The 26,134-nt window shown below is 40.2% G+C and overlaps 1 protein-coding gene across 1 annotated transcript in view; it reads right to left on the bottom strand.

Moving 5' to 3' along the window:
* Positions 1–930: 930 nt before the first annotated feature.
* Positions 931–26,134, bottom strand: part of PCCA (propionyl-CoA carboxylase subunit alpha) — a 476,636-nt gene continuing 451,432 nt past the window's right edge. Inside the window, exons 23-24 of the mRNA XM_044286403.1 lie at positions 3,181–3,258; positions 931–1,150 (exon numbers count right to left, since the gene is read on the bottom strand). Of these exons, the coding sequence (XP_044142338.1) occupies positions 1,082–1,150; positions 3,181–3,258 (147 nt within the window). The 3' untranslated portion in view covers positions 931–1,081. The remainder of the gene's footprint in view (positions 1,151–3,180; positions 3,259–26,134) is intronic.

Genomic DNA, 26,134 nt, shown 5'->3' with positions numbered 1-26,134 from the left:
CAGAGCTTTGAGACGTTCTCAAAGCTCTGTGTCTCCACCCCTGTGATGATGTCACTTAGGGTTGGAGGTTTTCTCACTGTTCTGTTTCTCCGCCCCTGTGATGAGGTCTTACTCTCAGCTGTCTCTCCTGCGTTTGATTTCTCTGCCTTTAAATCACCCCTCCTCCTATTGCAGGGCGTGGATTATATTTCTCCTTTCAGTTGTAGCTCTGCCTTGAGTATCTTCACTCCTTTAGCTACTAGTTCTCTGGACCTGTGTTCTGCTGCTGCAAGCACTCCGGATATTGCCAGCGGTCCTTGGATCCGTCTTCTCTACGGCTGCAGCTCCATCAGCTAAGTGTGCAGACTTTGTTATGTACCTGGTGATTTCCTGACTGGATCTGAGGTGGCCCCGGTTCCCTCCTTATTCTGTGCAGGGCATCGGAGGCCGTGCCCCTTCCACTATTGTAGGGGTTACAGGGCTCATCAGTCTAAGGTACGCGGGCATGCCTCGTTCCACCATTTGGATCCGGGCATGTGCTTTAGCAGCATAGGGAGAGTGTTGAGGGTCTGACAGGGGTCACCCTTTCTCTTCCCTAGTTTGGGTCCGGTCAGTAGCTCTTTTTACTGTGTATACTCTTGTTACCCTTAAACAGCCGTGACATGTGTGCCTCTTAAATTAGCCAGATCTTCTTTAAGTGAGGGTTTTTACTAAGACTGGCAAGTGAAATACCAGTTTTTAGTAAACTACCCCCTATGATTTTCTTTTTTTCCATAAACTATACAGCATAGTACCTTACATAGAGAACGTTATGATTTTTTTAAACATAAAAACAGGAGCTGTCCATTTCTTGAGGATACTAAATGGCCAGGAGTTAACCAATTAGTACAATGCCCCTGGATAATATACTAGATTGCAATGTTTACATAAGTCATTTAAACACACAATAAATATTTCATAATCATTTTTATTCATCCCACATGTACCTGTAATAAATATAACTGTATAAAATCTGTATGATAGGAATGTCATGTCAAACATGTATGAGAGAGTTCATCAGAAATCTATAAAGTGTCAAGTAGAGTTATGTAGTGAATGGGATTTATTCAAGTTGCACTAGGAGATCCCCTTCTCCCACGGTTTCACCAGGTTTGCAGTGCACAGATGTTACCTGTAGATTACAAAGTCAGATTTAAACAAATGTAAAATATATAAAGATGGGAGAAACTGAAATGAATAATGCATAAAGAAAGTGGAAATAGATTAATCAGATCACTGCTATACCGGTACAAACTGCCTTAGGCTAGTTTCACATCTGTGCCAGAGAACTCCAGCAGGCTGTTCTGGTAGAGAACAGCCTGCTGGAGTTCTCTGTATTCTGTATACTACCACCTTCCTACCCGACCCCACTGACTATAATCGGGTCTGGCAGAAAGCTGGCCTCTATCTGGCAAATATGCAGAGAATTGGCCGGACATGCAGGTTTTATTTTTTTGTCCGTCCGAAACACTCCTACATAGCACAGGTTTGAAAGCAGCCATCTTTAGGTGGGGAATTTATCGTTTCCTCACACCAGTTTTCTGGTATAAAAAAGTCGGAAACATTGTGTTTGCGACTTTATTAAAGGCCACTTGCACAGAATTGTTTGCATGAATGGAGTTTCTCTGCGGTCCTTGCCACTTTCCTGAAAAGGGGGCATGGTGAGGGAGGGGAGGGACCAGCAGACCCAGCATATATATCTTCTTTTATGTCAGTAAAAAGAGATTGAAATCTATGGCAGCAAGGGGCTTGCCTAGATTTAAGCTTAGGCGCACGGACTGCTGGAGCTGCGTATAATTTATAACGGGCGCGAGCCTCTACATAAACTAGGCACAGCCTCTAGCAGCTAGCGAGGATATCATAGACCGCTGCTCCATGATGAATTCCCCCTATATGTACAAGTTCTAATACTGTTATTGAACTGAACTTACACTGCTGCTACAAGCAGAAGTGAGGGGCAACACCAGGGAATGTGAAAGCTTAAAATAACTCTGTTTTACAAATGACAAAAGGTGCATTTCATGGCTGCAAGGGCTTGTTCACATTATAACTTTTTTTTAAGCAAAGGTACATCGAATGTATGATGTTGTATAAATGGCAGCGTAACTGACAGGGCCTTCAAATCAATTACTTCTTACAGTATATAAATATCACTGACTATAAAATATAATGCAACGATTCTAATGAAGGGAATATTGTACTGTTCAGAAGAGTCAAACTGTGCATACATTAAAAAGAGGAGTTCATACAGTATGACCACAGTATCCAGTCCTACTGACTACATGGAAACTTGCCATTCTTACATTTACAGCACCACTAGCACTATGCAATCATTTTCTATAATGTAATGCAATAGTAGTACAGCATCTAGAAACACAGTCGAAAAAGGTGGGTTCATATTACATTTTTGCCATCCGTTTAAGGCCTCATGCACACGGCCGTTGTTTTGGTCCGCATCTGAGCCGCAGTTTTGGCGGCTCGTGTGCGGACCCATTCACCTCAATGGGGCTGCAAAAGATGAAGATAGCACTCCGTGTGCTGTCCGCATCCGTTGCTCCGTTCCGTGGCCCTGCAAAAAAAAATATAACCTGTCCTAATCTTGTCCGCGCTTTGTGGACCAGAACAGGCAGTTATATTCAAGGCTGTGCGTGCCGTTCTGCAAATTGCAGAACGCACACAGACGCCATCCGTGTTTTGCGGATCCGAGGTTTGCGGACCACAAAAAACTGAACAGTCGTATTCATGTAGCCTAATGTATACGTTGGGAAAAAAGGATTAAAAAGCATAGCACACCACGCTTTTGTATCCTGCAAAGTCAAAAAAGTATACATGAACATATAAGTTGTTTTTACAATGGAACTCAATAGTGAACGGATGCCATACAGTGGCATCCATTAATGTATAAGTTTTTTGTACACATTAAATGGATGGAAAATATGATGTGAACCCACCCAAATAATGGCTCGCCCTTTCAACTCCAGGTATCACTGCAGTCTATTCATCTTAGACCATATAAAGATATTTATGGATAGATTTTATATAATCAGATGCAACATGTTATAACCGTCCAGTTATGTTGATATATTTGATATGCTTATCATGGTCACTGTCCACTGGTTGTGCAGCCATACAAATGTGAATGAAGAAAGGGAAGCTCTGTACCTTTCCAGTTTTAGCTGCAGTCATGCTGTTCTGCATCTTCATTGCTTCGATTACACAGATCTCTTGTCCCTCAGAAACCTATCACAATACAATTACAGGTATTTATGAGTGATGAGGAACATTAATACACATAAAGACCATGTACAAACCATGCTGTAACAGGACCCTATAAGGTAAAAGATAAGACCCTCAGTAGGTTAGATTATAGTGCACTTTTTGGTCTTCAGTTTAAAGGAAATACGTCCCTAAAACTTATGTTAGTTAAAACACACATCCTTTTTTCCTAATCAGTTTTCATTTTCTGATTGCAGATGTATTTTTTTCCTGAACATGATTATGGGGACGTCCATCTTGCCTGAGCCGTTAAAAAAATGTGCATTACGGGAGCCACATGGTCCATAGACACAAGGGTCAGGAGGGGTCCTCATTGACTTCTATGGGAGAGTTTTCTAGGCTGCTCTGTGACTTGTGCAGAGGTCAGTGTACAGGGAAAGAATAGATAAGCTTTTACAATCCGCTATTGTGAATGGTGGATTCTATCTCATCTATACATAGAGGCGATATCATTACAGGCAGGATTAGAATGACAGATAAGCAGATAACTGCAGTAGAGTGTTCTGTACAGACCAAGTGGCGCCAATTATTAGGCTTGATGGCCAGTGCTAAAACGGCAGGATTTTAATGTTTTGAGTAACTATAGATAGTGACATGGAAGATTGAAAAGCACATCATCAAAAATTCTTTAAAAATATAAACATGATGCAAACAATAGGTAATTTTCTGATGACACTGCCTTTAAGGAAACGGTGTTCTGTATTATGGCATCCAGTAGCTGTATGTAGTAAGTAGATCTGTAAGTGGCATTTAATACACAGTTTCGGTGCTGCCCAGTTACACTATCATGCTAATAATATAACAATAGTTTATATAAATGATTCTGAACTCAGGAAAATGGAACTGAGAAAGGATCAGAGCCAAGAAGCGACACATTGAAGAGTTTATGAAAATGTCTGGGGACGAGGCTTTAATTAGCATTTCCTGGGTGTTTGTGATGGAAATGTGAGATATCATGCTGTCCTGGAAGATGGGACTTACTGAACATACGTTAGAGGTGTTGTTTGTCCACACTGCTCTGATCCAAATCTGCTACAGTCATAACCTACGATGCCCCCAACAGTAAAGATGACAGATGCTATCAGCTTCTAATGTAACGCAAAAATATACTTTGCACCCAAGAGCTTACAGTCTATATTTTGCAACTGGAAGTGTACTCTGTGTCAGATATAGGAAGAGTAATTAACTATACTTCAAGCTTGAGATTTTTTGTGCCATGATAACAGTCCCACATTTTAGTAAGAAACAAGCTAACAAGAACATAGATCAGGGCTACAAACTGCCACATATATAACAATTCCAAGCCACATCTTATAGGATTTTCATTTTAAAAAGTATAGAGAAATAAGGAGGAGAAAAGTAAAACAAGCACCTGCCTTTACTTTATGAATAGATTTGTTTGAGCCATATACTACAAAGAAACGTAGATCACTGGACACAACCCAAATCAGTGTGACAGGCTGCTTTCACTGCTACTCCTACTAAATAGTCACAAGTCTCTCTGATAAACCCAATCTGCGCTGATGTACTTCTACACTCCTGGTCTAATTGGAGTAAAGTTTGCGGCCCTCCATCCTGTATCTTTCATCCAGCTTGCACAGTTCTTTCCTTTGACATGGAAGGGCCAGAGGTCACATTCACATCCGATTACCAAAGTAACAGTCATTAAGCAGCAGTTTGCCTTGTACCTAAATGAGTCAGTTTGAAGGAGCCGTCGGTACATATACTGCCGTTTTTTTTGCATTTTAAGGACGTGTGGATGTGACATAGCATTGCCACAATGTGAAGTTTCAGACATCTCAAGCTGATGATTAATTACGGGTGGTGGGAAATAAAATCCAGTAAAGCCAGCTGCTTGCCATGGTCGGCAAAATTGCTATAATGGATATAGGCTGCCAATTTTCCATTTTATTGGCAAGCCTTCCAAATGCAATTAGGGGAGTTATAAATGATATGGAAATCTATCAAACCCCTTTCATTTTCCGAGACACTCTTCCCTAGAGGGTTGTCTTCAAGCTCATCATTGACTTTGTTGTGCTAATGCTGCAAACTTCTTTTTATTTCCAATTACAGCACCTCTCAACTTTTTGAAGAGGTTTCCAAATACACATACCAAAGTGAGAAAGTAATCACACCTGAACTTCTCATTGACCCAGCACCTTAGAATCCATAGGCATATCAGAGATGTCACACAGCAAAGCTGGAAACATGAGGCACAGAATAGAAAAAGCATAGCAGAGAACAGCGAACATTTATCAAGAACTCTGTTGCTCGCCCAGTGCCATTTGCTTTGGAATAAAAGCATGAAAATGAAATGCAAAGGCCAAATTTGCAGACGTGAAGGATGAGTGCACAGTGCTCCATTTCTCAATTTCATCCTTCAGAGCCACAAAATGGGGTGATACAGTTACTGGATGAGATTTACAGTAACAGCTGTGGTCTTCCCACACAGGGGAGGGACTTCTAATGTGCTAAGGTCTGGCCGAAGCAGACGGAGAGCGACAAAGCACAGCTGACCGAGAACACATATATGTGTGTGTGTATATATATATATATATATATATATACTATATATACACACACACACACACACACACATATATATATATATATATATATATATATATATAGTTAGTATATTATTCATTCTCACATATATTTGGTACCTTTTTATTGTAAAAATATCAGTGATATCTTGAAATCCCATACAGATATATAATACAATTACAATGTATAAATGTAGACAATCATTTCATTTCTCCCCTAATCTGTTCTGCTGCAACAAACAGATAGGAACCCGTGCCAGTGGCATATGGCTCTCTACTGTGCTAAACATTCGTACTAAAGACAGGTTCATCAGTCATTAGAGTATCTGGGATAAAAATTAGCTCCTGATGGATGGTATTTAGAGCTTACCTGCTGATAATACATTACCAAAGAAACACAAGTTTCCAAACCCACATGGCATTTAAAACTGCAGACCACGAAATAAAATACTTGCAAGCACTCATCATGTACGCCAGGTTATACAATATAATAAATAAGTGATTTCAAAGCTGCCTAAATTTGGGCCTGCTGCAAGGGACCTTGGGTCAGGCCTGCACAGGCCAATTAATGCATAGCACCTGCTGTATAGAAGCAGCACACGAAGCACTTCCGAATCATTTTAGCAATTAAAACAAAACGGTTTCCTGCCTTTTTCAACAGTAACTCTTTCAATGCAGGAGAAGGCAGCTCACCATTATGAAACAAGTAGATGGAAAGAAAAAAAAAAGAAGCATTTTTGAATAAGGAGGGGTGGTGGAGATGGTTGGGATAAAGCTGCATTATGGAATAAGACCAGCCTTTTGTTCTCTTACTCTCTGAACCTTCTGCCTAATTTGGCAGAAAAACAGAGGGCGAATAGGGGCCTTCCACAGTATCACCTTCTGCTGCACTCTGGCCCCCTAAAAAGATGGATCAATATTATCCCTGCTGATTTCCCTTCATAAGTGGAAATCCTTCAATTAAGTTTTTTTTTTTGGGTGGACACAGGTGTGAGAGTTTAATATGCATCTTGGGCTTTTGAATAAAAGCTCTGTTCTCTACCCCCATTTCCAGTTAACTTTTACATTTTCACAGAAGCGTGTTGCATTAAATTTAATTTTGTACAATCCAATCTATTTCCTATACGGGCACTTTGAAATATTCACAATCTTCGAGCAAAGAAAAAAATTATTAATACAGACATATATCTTAAAAGAAAAAATAGGCACAATAAAAATATAAATGATGGCTCTTATTTCCCATTCCATGAATTTACACAGACCTATTTTTTCTCTCCTAGAGGTCTGACCCCAACTGCATGTCCAGATCACAAGATTGTTCAGAAGAGGATCATAGACTCACATCATTAGGCCACAATTCAGTCCACCATCAGCATCTCATGTAGTAAAGATGCAATCCCTCATAATGCCTTCCTTTTATTTCAGTGTCTTTTCAGTTTCTCTAGGTTTTACATTGTGAATAAATGACACCAATTACACTGTGCAAACACACACCAAGGACATAAAGGATCCATACAGCATATCTCTTTCCATTAGATATATACCAACATACATATCTATAATCTGTCAATCAAACCTATAAAACTATCTGGAAAGCTAAAGCAGCACTGTACATTTGAAAAAGCCATAAATGACACCTGGACACCAACTCCACATCCTCCCCAATCCAAAAAATAAAAAAAAAGAAGCAAAATGAAAATAATTTCCTTTAAGCTTTTTCACCGATATGTGTGCACTGCTTTGGCTCATACAGTGCCTATCTATCCATCCTAGACTAGACAATAGCATTGTTACAAGCCATAAAAACTCAAACTGTACTGTTTATATTGGTGTAGAATAGATTATATATATATATATATATATATATATATATATATATACACACACACACATCTAATGTACTAATTACATACAGCAAATACTACACTTACATACTCTTAATGTAGTAAAGCACTCGCGTGTAGATATGAAATCAGCGCATTCATTTTCAATATATTTGAGCGTACGTACATACGGTAGTTAAAGAGGTAATTAGTGTGTATCATACATGGCATTAATGTGGTTGCTTGTTGTCTGCACAGTATCTCATCCTTTCTGGCTGTATCCCACGTAATTCTAGCAAAATTGCTTTCCTTCTGAGCTATCACCATGTTTGTAAGATTTTTTTTTGTGCTAGATCTAGAATTGAGGCGATATCCTGCAAGGCCTCCTATCTGCATCCACCTGCTCAATCTTTTATGAATTATAGAATGTTGCCTAGAGACAAGCAGCCACAACTAACCAGAGAAGGATCTGCTGTGTCTTTATATTGGAACTACAATTACAACTTCCTCACACATTGCAGGGTCCATTACAAATAATAATGTAACAGAGTAGTGTCTGTAAATACTAAATCAATGCAAGGTTCTTTCCCCATCTTAAAAATTGTACCAGGCTCTAAAACGGAGAATGTTTGTCATGTGCTAAACTACGCAAATCTTCAAATAAATAGGATGTCAATGTCTTCTGAACGCATGTCGTTTCGGTCCCAACTAAATATGTTGCTGCGCCTCATTCTCCAGCTCAAATGTAGTAGGTGGGTGGACAAGATTTGTCATGACATTCTACTGAGAAGGCTGTTAACAGGATTAGAAACCAGCTGTCACTTTGTGTTACTTGGAATGAAGGCCAAATATACAGATTTATAAGATGAAGAGGACTGTAAGAAGAGGAAGAAAAAGTTGCACTTTAATAGCATACAAACGATGCCTCCATAAATTAGGTACAACACTAATAATTCAGTGCAAACAGCCACATTTACTTATGCTGTTTAGCATACATGTTGCTGTGTTAAAAAAACATATATTTCTGGAAACTAAGGAGGGAATTTGTAATCTCCAAACACCAGAAAACTGGCGTTAGGAAGTCACAAACTCGGTTTGCTACTTTTTAAAGGGGGTTTCTTGAATTCAGGATAGGTCATCAAATACTTAATCGGTGGGAGTCCAACTCCTGACACCCCTGACGATCAGCTAATTGAAGAGATTGCCATGCTCTAGCCTCTTACTCGGCCAGTGATGTCACATTAATTGGTCACATGGCCTTGGTGCAGCTAAGTCCCGTTCAAGTGAGAGGGCTGATCTGGGATACCAAGCACAGTTGCTATCAAATGGATGGTGCTGTGTTTGGTTAGCTGCAAGGTGCTCACCAATGTATTAAAGCCTCCTCAAACAGCTGAGAGGGGTGTCAGGAGTCTGATCCCAATGATCTGATATTCATGACCTATCCTGAAGAAAGGTCATCAATATTAAAAACCGGGAAAACCCCTTTAAATGTCCTCTGTGGAAATTGTTTTGCGTAGATGGTATTTTACTTCCACCCTTGCCACTTTCCAAAAGGGGTCACGGCGGGGTTTGATGCGGGTGGGGCCATTGGCCCCAGCAGATTTATTATCATTTACGCAAGTTTCCTGGCATAGAATTCATTCTAGGCGCATTGACCGCCCAGGATATGTTTAACCCCTTCAGGACCCTGAGATTTTCCTTTTTTGCGTTTTTCACTCCCCACCTTCCCATAGTCCTAACTTTTTTATTTTTCCCTTCACATAGCCATATGAGGGCTTATTTTTTGCGGGACAAGTTGTACTTTCTAACGATACCATTTACGGTTGCATACCATGTAGTAGGAAGCGGGGAAAAAATTCTAAATTGGGTAGATTTGGGGGGGGGGGAAATCTGATAAAGGTTTTTATTAACCCCTTAGGGACACAGCCTTTTTACACCTTAGGACCAGGCCATTTTTTGCAAATCTGACCAGTGTCACTTTAAGTGCTGATAACTTTAAAACGCTTTGACTTATCCAGGCCGTTCTGAGATTGTTTTTTCGTCACATATTGTACTTCATGACACTGGTAAAATGAAGTCAAAAAAATTATTTTTTTTGCACAAAATAATACCTAATTTACCAAAAAATCTCAAAAATTTGCAAATTTCAAAGTTTCAGTTTCTCTACTTCTGTAATACATAGTAATACCCCCAAAAATTGTGATGATTTGACATTCCCCATATGTCTACTTCATGTTTGTAGCATTTTGGGAATGATATTTTATTTTTTGGGGATGTTACAAGGCTTAGAAGTTTAGAAGCAAATTTTGAAAATTTTCAGAAATCTTCAAAATCCCACTTTTTATGGACCAGTTCAGGTTTGAAGTCATATTGTGAGGCTTAGATAATAGAAAACTCACAAAAATGACCCCATCTAAGAAACTACACCCCTCAAGGTATTCAAAACTGATTTTACATACGTCGTTAACCCTTTAGGTGTTGCACAAGAGTTATTGGCAAATGGGGATGAAATTTGAGAATTTCATTTTTTTGTTTATTTTTCCATTTTCACCCATTTTTTCCACTAACAAAGCAAGGGTTAACAGCCAAACAAGACTGTATCTTTATTGCCCTGACTCTGCCGTTTACAGAAACACCCAATATGTGGCCGTAAACTACTGTACGGCCACACAGCGGGGCGTACAGTGAAAGGTGCGCCGTTTGGTTTTTGAAAGGCTGATTTTTATGGACTGGTTTATTTACACCATGTCCCATTTGAAGCCCCCTGATGCACCCCTAGAGTAGAAACTCCATAAAAGTGACCCCATCTAAGAAACTACACCCCTCAAGGTATTCAAAACTGATTTTACATACGTCGTTAACCCTTTAGGTGTTGCACAAGAGTTATTGGCAAATGGGGATGAAATTTGAAAATTTCATTTTTTTGCCTTATTTTCCATTTTAACCCATTTTTTCCACTAACAAAGCAAGGGTTAACAGCCAAACAAGACTGTATCTTTATTGCCCTGACTCTGCCGTTTACATAAACACCCCATATGTGGCCGTAAACTACTGTACGGCCACACAGCGGGGCGTAGAGTGAAAGGTGCGCCGTTTGGTTTTTGGAAGTCAGATTTTGCTGGACAGGTTTTTTGACACCATGTCCCATTTGAAGCCCCCTGATGCACCCCTAGAGTAGAAACTCCATAAAAGTGACCCCATCTAAGAAACTACACCCCTCAAGGTATTCAAAACTGATTTTACATACATTTTTAACCCTTTAGGTGTTGCACAAGATTTAATGGAAAATAGAGATACAATTTCCAAATTTCACTTTTTTGGCAGATTTTCCATTTTAATATTTTTTTTCCAGTTACAAAGAAAGGGTTAACAGCCAAACAAAACTCATTATTCATGGCCCTAATTCTGTAGTTTACAGAAACACCCCATATGTGGTCGTAAACCACTGTACGGGCACACGGCGGGGCGCAGAAGGAAAGGAATGCCATACGGTTTTTGGAAGGCAGATTTTGCTGGACTGGTTTTTTGACACCATGTCCCATTTGAAGCCCCCCTGATGCACCCCTAGAGTAGAAACTCAAAAAAAGTGACCCCATTTTAGAAACTACGGGATAGGGTGGCAGTTTTGTTGGTACTAGTTTAGGGTACATATGATTTTTGGTTGCTCTATATTACACTTTTTGTGCGGCAAGGTAACAAGAAATACCTTTTTGGCACATTTTTTTTTTTGTTATTTACAACATTTATCTGACAGGGTAGATCATGTGGTAATTTTATAGAGCAGGATGTCACGGACGCGGCGATACCTAATATGTATACAATTTTTTTTATTTATGTAAGTTTTACACAATGATTTCATTTTTAAAACAAAAAAAGTTTTAGTGTCTACATAGTCTAAGAGCCATAGGTGTTTCAGTTTTTGGGCGATTATCTTGAGTAGGGTCTCATTTTTTGCGGGATGAGATGACGGTTTGATTGGCACTATTTTGGGGTGCATATGATTTTTTGATCGCTTGCTATTGCACTTTTTGTGATGTAAGATGACCAAAAATTGCTTTTTTTACACCGTTTTTATTTTTATTTTTTTACGGTGGTCACCTGAGGGGTTAGGTCATGTGATATTTTTATAGAGCCGGTCCATACGGACGCGGCAATACCCAATATGTATACTTTTTTTTATTTATGTAAGTTTTACACAATGATTTCATTTTTGAAACAAAAAAAATGATGTTTTAGTGTTTTCATAGTCTAAGAGCCATAGTTTTTTCAGTTTTTGGGCGATTATCTTAAGTAGGGTCTCATTTTTTGCGGGATGAGATGACGGTTTGATTGTTACAATTTTGGCGTACATGCGACTTTTTTGATCACTTTTATTACCTTTTTTTGGGAAGTAAGGTGGGCAAAATTTCTATTTTATCATAGTTTTTAATTTGTTATTTTTATGGCGTTCACCATTCGGGTAAAGTAACATTACCGTTTTATAGATCAGGTCGTTACGGACGCGGCGATACCAAACATGTGTAGGGAATTTAATTTTTTTCATTTTTAATCAGTGATAAATGTGTTTTTTGATTTTTACTTTTTTTTCACTTTTTTTAACTTTTTTTTTTACCCAGACCCACTTGGTTCTTGAAGATCCAGTGGGTCTGATGTCTATATAATACAGTACTGTACTCTATATAGGGTACTGCACTGTATTTTACTTACACTGAACAGATCTATGCTTTCAGCACAGATCTGTTCAGCACCATGGACAGCAGGACGCCTGAGCAGGCGTCCTGTTGCCATGGGAACCTTCCCCGTCTGCCACAACTTCGCAGACGGGGAAGGGTAAGGACTGGGGTGTCGGGGGGCTGTCTGGGGGCTCTCTCCCTCTCCCATCGGGGGGCTGCAAAGGCACAGCAGCCCCCCGATCGGAGAGGGAGGGAGCTCCCTGCGCTGTTAACCTTTTCCATACAGCGGTCCGTACGGACCGCTGTATGGAAAGGGTTAAACGGCTGACATCGCATCAACGATGTCAGCCGTTTATACCAGGGTGCCAGCAATGTGCTGGCACCCTGGTATACCCACTCTACACCAACGATTACGCAATGGGAGGCGGGCAGGGGATCGCGATCCCGCCTGCCGCACCGCCCGCCTCCCGCACCGCCCGCAACCCTCCCCCTGCACCACCCGCCCACATAATATCATTCAGGGGTGCAGGGGGAGGAATAACATATATATTCTGGGCATTGTAAAGTTTCTGATCCCCGCGGTCAGGGACCGCAGGGATCAGAAACGGCAAAAAGCGCATCAAACCGCAGGTCTGAATTGACCTGCGGTTTGTTGCGATCGCCGACATGGGGGGGTCACGGGACCCCCCCGCGCATTTAGCCTAGGTGCCTGCTCAATGATTTGTGCAGGCACCTTGTTCCGATCACTGCCAGCCGGGCGGCAGTGATCGAAACAACACATGACGTACCGGTACGTCATGTGTCCTTAAGTACCAGGGCATCATGACGTACCGGTACGTCATGTGTCCTGAAGAGGTTAAAAAATTTTTACACTGTACACTATGCGGTAAAATATAACCATATTCTGACCCCTATAACTTTTTGTAGTTATGTGTATATGGTTGTGTGAGGGCTCATTTTTTGAATGACGTTCTGTTCTTTTTAGTGATACCAATTTTAAGACTGTGTGACTTTTTTTTTTTATCACTTTTTATTACCCAAGTGACCTTGGGTGACAATAACTGTCAATCATTAGATTGCCCATTGTGTTCATTGATGGCTGAATAGCCATAATTGAACATCTCATTTGCAATATAACAATACAATGCTGCCACCTAGTGGCCTGTTTTGGTATATTCTTGAAATAGACACCAAAACCTGCTTGGGGATTCGGGCTATTTCAGCGATGTAGCAGGTTCCCCGATCTCAGTCTGGGAACGCTGTTACAGGAAAGGCTGTCACATTTGACCACGGCATCTGAAGGGTAAAATGTATGCGATTAGCCTTATGGCGCGGGTCTCTGCTATTTAAAATAGCAGAAACCCAGTGGCTATTGCACCCGCTGCACGTTCAAGCATGCCCTATGTTTAGGGACTGGACTTAAGGGGTAAATTTATCACAAGGTGTGCACCTTAAGTGCTGTCTCTAGTGATGTAGGGGGTATAAAGACTGAAAATGTTGATCTTGATAAGCCTCGCTCCATATTTCAGTCTGCCAAAACCAAAACCTGCAAATAAAGAGGTTGCGCCTGTGGGGATTGAAAGGTCCTGCGCTCCAGGATTCTGGATTTACAAAATTGCTAAATGGGGCTTTTCAATTTTTGTGTTTACTTTGGTAAAAACATCACAGGGTTTTGCATTTTTTCACCATTTCAGTTTTGAAAAGTTGGTGGGTGTGGTTAGTTACGTTAATTAGCTTCACTCCAGATTCATCACTGGTAAAAGTTGCAAACTCACTCCAGTAAGAATAAAGTAAAAAAGGAGTGGCACAAAAGTGTTAGGCTTAAAGATACGCCAAATTTATCAAAAGATGTGTTTGACATTTAATAAATTTGGCACAACTTTCATCAGTATAGACTCTGCTAAACTGACCTCTAAAAGTCCCCCCAGGATAAATTCCACCAATGAGATTTCCATCAGTAAAACACAAGTCTCTTCTATCAGGTTCTTCACTTACAATTTTATTAGGAAAACATTTTTATTTAAGCAAAGTTACACTAAAATAAGGTCCATGTTATGGGCCAAATCTGAGGTTCTACTATGATAAATAGCACAATAATAACAATTGGTTAATAACTATGTGGAAACGTACAGTGAATTTAAAACTGATGTATTGATGCCCTTCTCACTCATTTTAACCTCCTAACACAGTCAAATTATTGTAATTATAACCCTCCCAAAAATGTTACTTTTTTAATTGTAGATTTTTAGTATGTGTCTGAAGTAACACAACTCAGGCGACACAATTGCATTTTTGACCCCTTAACTACATTTTAGCCTTAAGGACCAGTAACATTTTCCCTCTTCGTGTTCCAGCAGTCATAAGTTTTTAAAAAAAAAAATCTTTTATTTTATTTTGTAGGATTATTTATAGTTTTTTTAGGAACCATTTTGGGGTATATACAGTTGTGTTCAAATTAATAGCAGTGTGTTTAAAAAAAGTGAATAAAGCTCAAATTCCTTCTAATAGCTTGTATTTCCATACACACAAATGCACTGGGAACACTAACACATTCTATTCCAAATCAAAACATGAAGAAAATTTGTGCTGTTCTTCTAAAAAAAAAATTGAAGAAAAGTGAATATTAGACTATTAAAAAAAAAATAGCAGTGTTTGTAGTATTCTTTACAAACTCAAACATTCACTATATAAACTGAAAATTTTTGAAGATTTAGCTTTCCTTTGAATCACTTAACTAATATTTAGTTGTATAACCACTGTTTCTGAGAACTGCTGTACATCTGTGCTGCATGAAGTCAACCAACTTCTGGCCTCTGTGAACAGGTATTCCAGCCCAGGATGATTGGACTACATTCCAAAGTTCTTCTCTATTTCTTGGTTTTGCTTCAGAAACTGCAGTTTTTTAATGTCACCCCACAAGTTTTCTATTGGATTAAGATCCAGGGATTGGGCTGACCACTCCATAACGTCAATCTTGTTGGTCTGGAACTAAGATGTTGCAAGTTTACTGGTGTGTTTGGGGTCGTTGTCTTGTTGGAACACCCATTTCAAGGGCATTTCCTCTTCAGCATAAGGCATCATGACCTCTTCAAGTATTTTGATGTATTCAAACTGATCCATGATCCCTCGTATGCGATAAATAGGCCCAACACCGTAGTATGAGAAACATCCGCAAATCATGATGCTTGCGCCACCATGCTTCACTGTCTTGAATTCAGTGTTTGGGGGTCGTCTGAAACTTTCTCCGGCCAATAGACCCAAAAAGAACAATCTTACTTTCATCAGTTCACAAAATGTCTCTTTAGGCCAGTCAATGTGCTCTTTGGTAAATTGTAACCTGTTCAGCACATGTCTTTTTTTCAACAGTGGAACTTTGCGGGGGCCTTCTTTCAGATAGCTTGGCTTCACATTGGCGTCCTCTAATTATAACAGTACCCACAGGTAACTTTGGACCTTCTTTGATCTTCCTGGAGCTGATTGTTGGCCGAGTCCTTGCCATTTTGGCTATTTTTCTATCCATTTGAATGGTAGTTTTTCGATTTCTTCTACATCTTTCAGGTTTTGGTTGCCATTTTAAAGCATTTGCGATCATTTTAGCTGAGCAGCCTCATTTTCTGCACTTCTTTATATGTTTTCCCCTCTCCGATCAACTTTTTAATCGAGGTACACTGTTCTTCTGAAGAATGTCTGGAACGAACCATTTTCCTCAGAATTTCACAGAGTAATGCACTGTAACCAGCATGTACAACATTTGCTGCCTTCCTTCCTTAAATAAGGGCAATAATTGCCACCTGTTTTTCAAAGAATGAATGACATCACTAATTGAACTCCACACTGCTATTATTTTGAACATGCCCCTTTCAATTACACAGAATCAGCAGCATGCATATCATGACTGTTGGGTTGCTATTACTGTACTACACCTTCTAGTCTAGTAAATTATTTGCCATGTAGAAATATAATTTCTACCAAAAACAGTGACTGATCAGGTTAGTGATGTCTGACTGCTATTATTTTGAACACAACTGTATATGGTACATTAAATAACTTATAAATTTTTTAGGGGGAAAGATTTTTTTTTTGCAATTTTAACATTATTGTGTGGAATTTAATTACAGTGTTCACTGTGTGGTATGCATAACATAATTTTATTATGTGGGTCACTACAATGATGATAATGCTAAATTTACATATATTATTTACTATTTTCCTCCTGCAGACTGTCAGCTCCTGGACTGCCCCCCAGACTGAAGGGGACGGAGCGTCTGATTTGCCTGCTAATATCTCTGGATAGGTAGCAATTAGATATATGAGCTTTGTATTGTTTTAAAGCTGACATTCCAGGCTTTCAAACAATACAGCATTATGTTCACTACATAGGAAGATATCACCGTTCGAAATCGGGATGGCAGTGAATGCAGCTAAAAGTGAAATTAAAAGCAGGTTTTACCGCATTTATTCCCGACCTCATTTCTAACAGTGATATCTCCTGCTTATGTTTGCTAATGCCGTCATTTTGTATGAAATCAATCAGGAGATCTGTGCAGCTAAAGCAACCCCCACTTCTCCCTCTTCTGCCAGAGTTGGGCACAGGCAGAACAGTTAAGGGCTTTTCCAAGAGCCCGAGCTGAGTTTTGGCAAAACTATTAGGTGGTTAAAGGGGTTTTTCCATGAATAAAGAAAAGAAAATTACTGAAAATACTTAAAGGGACTCTGTCACCAGTTTCTAACCCCCCCTTTTAAAACTATTGTTCTCTCCATGGTGCCCTTGTCATTACAAAGCTGTTGTTATAAGATAAATCCGCCGTGTAGTTTTGATAAAAATCGCTTTTATCTAACCTGTCAATCTTCTGGATAAGGTGCCCAGGGCGTTTCTGAAGGTCTGAATCTGCCGCTCTCCGCCGCCGCCGTTGGTGCCCAGCTCCTCCCATGATCCTTTCAGCGCCACCTGGATGTAATGAAATCCGCCTCCGGCTCTCCTCAGTGCCCCCTCCTCCTTTTCAAAGATCCCGCGCGTGCGCACAGGCCTGTGCCTGATGCGCCCGTGCGGACTTTTAGATTCTGCCTCGTTGAGCGAAGTGCGCATGCGCATGCACGCGCGAACGCGCGCGAATGCACGCGCGCGAACATGCGCGAACGCGCGCTTCGCTCAACGAGGCAGAATCTAAAAGTCCGCACGGGCGCATCAGGCACAGGCCTGTGCGCACGCGCGGGATCTTTGAAAAGGAGGAGGGGGCACTGAGGAGAGCCGGAGGCGGATTTCATTACATCGAGGTGGCGCTGAAAGGATCATGGGAGGAGCTGGGCACCAACGGCGGCGGCGGAGAGCGGCAGATTCAGACCTTCAGAAACGCCCTGGGCACCTTATCCAGAAGATTGACAGGTTAGATAAAAGCGATTTTTATCAAAACTACACAGCGGATTTATCTTATAACAACAGCTTTGTAATGACAAGGGCACCATGGAGAGAACAATAGTTTTAAAAGGGGGGGTTAGAAACTGGTGACAGAGTCCCTTTAAATATTGCTTTATTAAAAATAATTACCCAAATAAATTTAAATTAGTTATAATGGCTCATTTTGTCTAGGAGCAGGGAAAATAAAATTGCCGTCATCCTAATCTAATCTAACCTAACCAGTCCTAATCACACAGCAAGACAAGTTACTTCAGAACACTGAGCTTAACAGCTGCCCCATCATCCTCTCTGCTCTACTTGTTAGGGATTATGATAATGGCAATAGGCGATAAGATCTTCAGCTAGATCTCGGTGGGAATGGATGTCATTAGGAGACAGCTGAAGTAGTGGAGGGTGGCAGTGTGACTAATGAGCAGCAGCACTTGTATGCAGTCAGTTATATTACCATTACCACAGTCTGTTTGTCCATCCTCTTTTTACTTCAGCTGTCTCCTCATTAACTCCATTCCTACAGAGATCCAGATGAAGATTTTATTAGCTGCATTCAAAATCATAATCTCTGACAAGCAGAGCAGAGATGAGGCAGCTCTATAGCTCAGTGTTCTGAAGTAACTTGACCTGCTGTGTATCACTTCTCAACCATTTGGCGAAGATCAAGTGTAGTAACTTGATCTGCTGTGGGACTAAGGCTACTTTCACACTAGCGTTAATATTTTCCAATATTAAGATCCGTTATAGGGTCTCAATACCGGAAAAAAACGCTTCAGTTTTGTCCCCATTCATTGTCATTGGGGACAAAACGTAACTGAACAGAACAGAATGCTCCAAAATGCATTCCGTTCCATTCTCATACCGGAGAGCAAACCGCAGCATGCTGCAGTTTGCTATCCGTCCTGGGATGCAGAGCAAGACGGATCCGTCATGACCCACAATGCAAATCAATGGGGACAGATCCATTTTCTCTGACACAATGGAAAACGGATCCGTCCCCCTTTGACTTTCAATGTAGTTCATGATGGATCCGTCTGGGGTATGTTAAAGATAATACAACCGGATCCGTTCATAACGGATGCAGATGGTTGTATTATCAATAACGGAAGCGCTTTTGCTGAACCCTGCCGCATCCAGCAAAAACGCTAGTGTGAAAGTAGACTGACAGGACAGTGGCCATTTTATTTCCATGATGATTTCTACCTAAACAAAACAAGCTATTATAACTAGAGAATTTCCGCTCCTGTGCAATTCCGTTATGCATTCCGTCATAGAATTGCATTATGGTCCGTGGTAACGGAATCCATAACGCAATTCACCTTTAACCAACAACAAATGAAGTGTTAACTAATTTCAAAATATGAAATTCGCTCATCTCTAATTATAACTAGTAAAGGTATCTGGGAATGTATTTATAATAAAGTAATATTTAAGTATTTTCAGTAGTTTTATTAATTCCTGGAGAAAAGCTTTAATGACCACTGACACCACTGAACCAGCAGGAAAGAAAATGCACCCCTCGTGTCACGAGCCTATTGTATTATAAGGGGTTATTACACAAAAAAACAAAATATTTTAAGCTTTCCTTTACAAAGCTATATTAACCCTGCAGCCTGATATATTGTGATTGACATAAATTGACTGCAATCAAATATTTTCCCCTTTTCTGCCAGCAGTTTGCTGCCAATTCAGCCAAGCTGGCTAGTTCCTAGATATAGGAGGTTGTTAAACAATCCTAGTAACCAGTCTGTCAGATTTTATTCTTAAACACAAGGAGGAACTGCACTGAACGGGAAAACAAAGAACGGAAAGGTGGATGACACTACTTGGACATGGTTTTCTCATACTGCTATACTGACCATATTTATGTAAGAATATAATTAGGTCAGATGAGGTCCAGCTCATGGGGCTTTACATTCAGTTACCCCTGGCATCATTTTTAGATTAAGAATGTTGTTTGCTTTTTTTTTCAAATATGCTCATTTTGATCTAGTCCCCCCTTTAAATGGTGGCTACCCATGCAAACTACAAGCAGGAGGACTTATGTCACTTTATAAAAGCATTTCACTGCGCATACGTGCCTGCGTGTGCTCCCAGTCTCAGCCACAGGTCAGTGCTTTTTCCTATAGTGTGCAAGCACGGCCAATACTGCTGGATTGCAGGGTGGTGATAACAATGGGAATGAGCAGTGCATAATGTGATGGAAAAATGAATCCAGCCAGCGAAGGAGGCCTTGTATTAACTTTCTCTACATGATAAATGCATTTGCTTTTTAAGTGAGACAACCCCTTTAAGCATCAAAACTTAAGACCAGGAAAATATAGGTGGGACCAATGACAGACAATGGATGGTTATGTTACATAACTGAACCCATAGAAAAATGTAGAATATCAGCAAGTTTATGTTTAGGTATACAGGTGAAACTCGAAAAATTTGAATATTGTGCAAAAGTTCATTGATTTTAGTAATGCACTTTAGAGTTGCATTAATGTAACTAAAAATTTGAATTTTGTGAAAAGGTTCAATATTCTAGGCTCAAAGTGCCACACCCTAGTCAGCTAATTAATCCATACCCCCTGAGCAAAGGGTACCTGAGATTGTGACTTTGGGGTTTCATAAACTGTAAGCCATAATCATCTAAATGATAACAAATAAAGGCTTGAACTATCTCGCTTTGCATGTAATGAGTCTATCTTATATTAGTTTCACCTTTTAAGTTGCATTACTGGAATAACTGAACTCTGCACAATATTCTAATTTTTGGAGTTTCACCTGTATGTATATTAATTTGAAGGTAGGAAAGGTGTCATTTGACAGACACTTGCTGTGGTGACTAAACTAGTAGAAGACTAAAGACCAGGCCAAAGTCTAGGGTAGATGAAGTATTAAAGGGGTTCTGCAGTTCTTTTAAACTGATGATCTATCCTCTGTTTGAGCTCTCGGTTTCCCTCAGGCCCAGTGACATCATGACTAGTATCAATGGCCTGGGTGGGGCTAAGCTCTGTTCACTTGAATGGAGCTCAGCCGCGCCCAGGCCAATGATGCTAGTCGGGACGTCGCTGGGCCTGCGGTAAACAGCGAGAAGGCAGCTGCACTACTGCCAGTGTCGCTGCCTTCTCAAACAGCTGATCGGCGGGGGTCCTGGGTGTCTGACCCCCGCCGATCAGATGCTGATCATCTATCCAGAGCATAAATCATCGGTTTAAAAGAACTGCAGAACCGCTTTAAGGCAAGACTCTAATTACTTTGGGTACAATTTGGTACATCACTCATGCAGTAATATTTCTTCTCCATTCACATTTGGATTCATTGGTTTACGACAATTAAAGAGGACCTTTCACCAGAATAAAACATCTAAACTAACTATACAGGCATGTAGAGCGGCACCCAGGGATCCCCCTGCACTTATTGTTATACCTGGGCGCCGCTCCGTTCGCCCGGTATAGGCTCTGGTATCTTCATAGTTAGGCTCCACCCAGGGGAACCTGACAGCGTCTCTTTCTCCTATGCTGTAGCGCTGGCCAATCGCAGCGCTCAGCTCATAGCCTGAGAGAGAAAAAAGCCTCTCAGGCTATGAGCTGAGCGCTGTGATTGGCCAGCCCTACAGCATAGGAGAAAGAGACGCCGTCAGGTTCCCCTGGGTGGAGCCTAACTATGAAGATACCGGAGGCTATAACTGGAGAACGGAGCGGCGCCCAGGTATAACAATAAGTGCAGGGGGATCCCTGGGCGCCGCTCTACATGCCTGTATAGTTAGTTTAGATGTTTTATTCTGGTGAAAGGTCCTCTTTAAGTATATAGTAGTAGTAACGTGCAGGCACTCTATGGGGTCATAGAAAAACCATTTGGTAAGGATATATTTCTTAAAAACACATTTATTCAATCAAACCAATAAAAAGAACATAAAATCCCATTAGCTCCGATATTAATATAAGTAGTGCGGCCACTGAGGAAGGAGCAAGTTTATGCTACGAAACATGCCTGGTGAACAAGTATACCACTATTCAAAATAATATCTACGGTGGAGTGCTCCAAGAAGAACAAAATTACATTCACAACTACCCGACTCCATTCCCGGTTTACAACACGCGGAACGCCGGCAACGCACTGAGGAGGCAAACCCATAGACAACCTGAGAGTGAGCAGGGGAATCCGGAGAAACACGGTGATGCCGCCAGAATATGTGGGACGCCAAGTGTGGATGACATCTGCGATCGGAGGTTCTAAACTTAACGGGCTACGGGTAAGTCTGTTCTCTCAAACTGTGTGGGAGGCCACACATGGAGACAGACAAACTGTGAGTAAACCAATTTCCATATATATATGCGAAATAAGAAAGTAACTATCTCGCAAATCAAGTACTGTTTATATCTCAGCAATAGTGCAGTCACAGAGGAACTGCAATTACCGAGGAACTGCTGTGGTTCTTTTTCCAAACGCCGCCATGTATTGAGGATTAAGGAATAATCCCATTGCGGCTATATCAGTGCTGCACTATACTGCACCTTATTATTACTGCTGCTACTGTTGCCGACATTGCTAAAATATTGTTGCCATTTTTTCAAGACAGTACTGCTAGAATATTGCTGCTATTTGCATAGACACTGCTACTAACATACTGTCGAATTACTGCTGCTATCTTTGTTTATATATTGTATTGCTAAGACATTGCTAGATTACCGGACTGCTAGAATACCGCACTACTTATATTAATATCGAAGCTAATGGGATTTTATGTTCTTTTTATTGGTTTGATTGAATAAATGTGTTTTTAAGAAATATATCCTTACCAAATGGTTTTTCTATGACCCCATAAATAGAGTGCCTGCCCGTTACTACTACTATATACAAAATTCATTTGTAAGGGCGAGTCAACTGGGGTAAGAGCACCTGTTTCCAGTAGTAACAGTGGTGAGCCGCCTTACACATATATTATCCAATTAAGTATATACGGTACTATTTATTTACAGCAACAAGTAAGACAATGTAAGTCCAGGCGTGCTATAATCACCAGCTAGCCTCTGAAATCACATTAGACGACAGTAATAATGATCTCAGAGAGCAGTCTTCTAAAGGACAAGTCAGACAAGTATCAGTCAAGCTTTGCACGGAGGCTAAAACATCTTTTAATTTCTAGGCACATTGATATGATTGCAGTGTTTTGGATCTGACATTAAAAATGGTGATTTTCTACAGTGGTGGTGACAACTTACTGGATATAGTTGATGCAAATACACAGATGGCACACATATTGGTCAGACTATAGATGGCAGTGGCTTCCTCCTAGGCTCACCGTTTGTGTTCACACTGGCAACGTCGCTTCTGTTATTAGAAAAACCATAACTGATACGATTAATTAGTTGAATACTGGATTTTGATGGATTCCATCTTACTATAATTAGGTTTCCATTTGTATTATTTCTGGAAAAAATAGGGCAATAGACAATGCTATTCTAGTTATCATAATGAAACCTAACAGAACAGAAAAACATTCAGTGTGAGCCAGTACCAACCAATCTTGGTAAAGTTAAAAATTATTTGCACTGAAAGCAAGTGTCAAAAGATTGGGACAAATGATAGAGACAAAAAAAAAAGGATATTGTTGAATGGATTAGGCAGTGGCTGAGGGACAGACAACAGAAGGTTGTAGTCAATGGAGTATATTCAGACCATGGTCTTGTTACCAGTGGGGTACCTCAGGGATCTGTTCTGGGACCCATATTGTTGAATATCTTTATCAGTGAAATTGCAGAAGGCCCCGATGGTAAGGTGTGTCTTTTTGCTGATGACACAAAGATTTGTAACAGGGTTGATGTTCCTGGAGGGATACACCAAATGGAAAAGGATTTAGGAAAACTAGAGGAATGGTCAAAAATCTGGCAACTAAAATGTAATGTTGATAAGTGCAAGATAATGCACCTGGGACGTAAAAACCCAAGAGCAGAATATAAAATCAGTGATACAGTCCTAACCTCAGTATCTGAGGAAAGGGATCTAGGGGTCATTATTTCAGAAGACTTAAAGGTAGGCAGACAATGTCATAGCGCAGCAGGAAATGCTAGCAGAATGCTTGGGTGTATAGGGAGAGGCATTACCAGTAGAAAGAGGGAGGTGCTCATGCCGCTCTACAGAGCACTAGTGAGACCTCATTTGGAGTATTGTGCACAGTACTGGAGACCATATCTCCAGAAGGATATTGATACTTTGGAGAGAGTTCAGAGAAGAGCTACTAAACTGGTACATGGATTGCAGGATAAAACTTACCAGGAAAGATTAAAGGACCTTAACATGTATAGCTTGGAAGAAAGACGAGATAGAGGGGATATGATAGAAACGTTTAAATACATAAAGGGAATCAACAAGGTAAAAGAGGAGAGAATATTTAAAAAAAGAAAAACTGCTACAAGAGGACATAGTTTTAAATTAGAGGGGCAAAGGTTTAAAAGTAATATAAGGAAGTATTACTTTACTGAGAGTAGTGGATGCATGGAATAGCCTTCCTGCAGAAGTGGCAGCTGCAAATACAGTGGAGGAGTTTAAGCATGCATGGGATAGGCATAAGGCCATCCTTCATATAAGATAGGGCCAGGGGCTATTCATAGTATTCAGTATATTGGGCAGACTAGATGGGCCAAATGGTTCTTATCTGCCGACACATTCTATGTTTCTATAAAGATCAGGAAGTAGATTAAATCCTGCAAATGAGATTTCATATACAGTAGTAAACCAAATTGGAGAATGCCATTTCTGAGTTTGCTGTTATAAAGTCTGAGCTGTCACACTAATGGCCTTTACATGATGGAACCAGTATGCCTACTAAAAAAAAAATCTCAAGTTTATTATGCTTTTTCATTTTCTAAATTTTTTATTTGTCCCTCTATTAGAGTTCTTTATGATCTGAGCTCACCTCTTGCATCTTATTATGTGGTATTGATAAGTATTAACTTTGATAAATTGTAATATTTAATTGGTTTTAATGAAATCCTCCACTTTCAATCATGAGGGGTCAATACAATATGATATATATATGTATATGAGCATGATTGAAAGGTGATGGAGAGGTGCTGTGTACAGACTTGTGCCTCTAATAATTACTATGGGCTTCCCAAACCGTCTATAGGCCCTTGCATTGAAACAGCAGCACTGTGGACACCTCTGTTTTAGCTGAGGGACAATAGAGACTTTTTGGCATGTCTGCTTTCTCAAATATAAAGAACACCTATACCAACTGCTTTATGCTAAATTGTTCTAGAAACAGCAGAGGAAAAGAACTATCTGACAAACCCCCACTGCAACTTTCTTACAATGAAAACTGCGCTGAATTGCTTCTGTTGAACAATATCACAAAAGTCCGAAATGTATGTTTTTCATTCATGTTCACCATTAGACATGAGCGAATTTCCGGTAATTAAATTCATTCACGCTTCATTTACTGGCAAAAGGTGAATTGCGCTATAGATTCGGTTACCACAGACCATAACGCAATTCTATGACGGAATGCATAACGGAATTCCTTTAGAGGCATTCTGTTATTCATTCCTTCATAATAGAAGTGTATGGGCTGCAAAACGGATCTGTCCCATTTCCGTTATGCAGGGGAGGACTCCTCTGCGTAACGGAAATGGGACAGATCCGTTTTGCAGCCCATAGACTTCTATTATGACGGAATGAATAACAGAATGCCTCCAAAGGCATTCTGTCATAGAATTGCGTTATGGTCCGTGGTAATCAAATCCATAATGCAATTCACCTTTTATCAGTAAACGAAGCGTGAACGAATTTCATAACCGGAAATTCGCTCATCTCTAGTCACCATACATACACAAACACACACATACACCCTTCGTTCCCAGCCCAAAGACTGGATGCACTGTGCTCCTTCATTAAATTGATATTAAAGACCATGAACGACTTGGAGTCCACTGCCTTGAATATAATAACAATTCAAAAGGGCTCTGTTCTTCTGCACTCGGGCATGCTGACTGTTGGATCTCCCACTGTCTATAAGCAGAAGAAATGGGTTTCACACAATGTGTGATAAGGTGAATCAATTTTTTACAGTCTGCTTTCGAGTCCCTTCACAGGAAGGATACAGAAGCAGAGTATTTAAATGTAACTTTCTTTTTTTTTTTTATTCAGCAAAGAACAATACAGATTGCAGTGAAACCCCTCAAAATTGTTAAACTGTATGTTAGGGCTTAAAATACAAAATCTATGAAATTAGGAGCATCCTGCATAGATGGTTAGACTGAATATTAGTGTGCATGTCTCCCTCAAAGGAAAGCCTTCTAATGAAACAGAATGAGGGACATTTACTAATCATTTTGCACCAGAATTATGGTGTAAAATGAGGCAAAAATAATGGCATTTTGATTTACGCCAAATATATCA

This window comes from Bufo gargarizans, chromosome 3, assembly GCF_014858855.1.
Source record: "Bufo gargarizans isolate SCDJY-AF-19 chromosome 3, ASM1485885v1, whole genome shotgun sequence".
NCBI lineage: Eukaryota > Metazoa > Chordata > Amphibia > Anura > Bufonidae > Bufo > Bufo gargarizans.
This window is presented reverse-complemented; position numbering and strand designations above follow the sequence as displayed.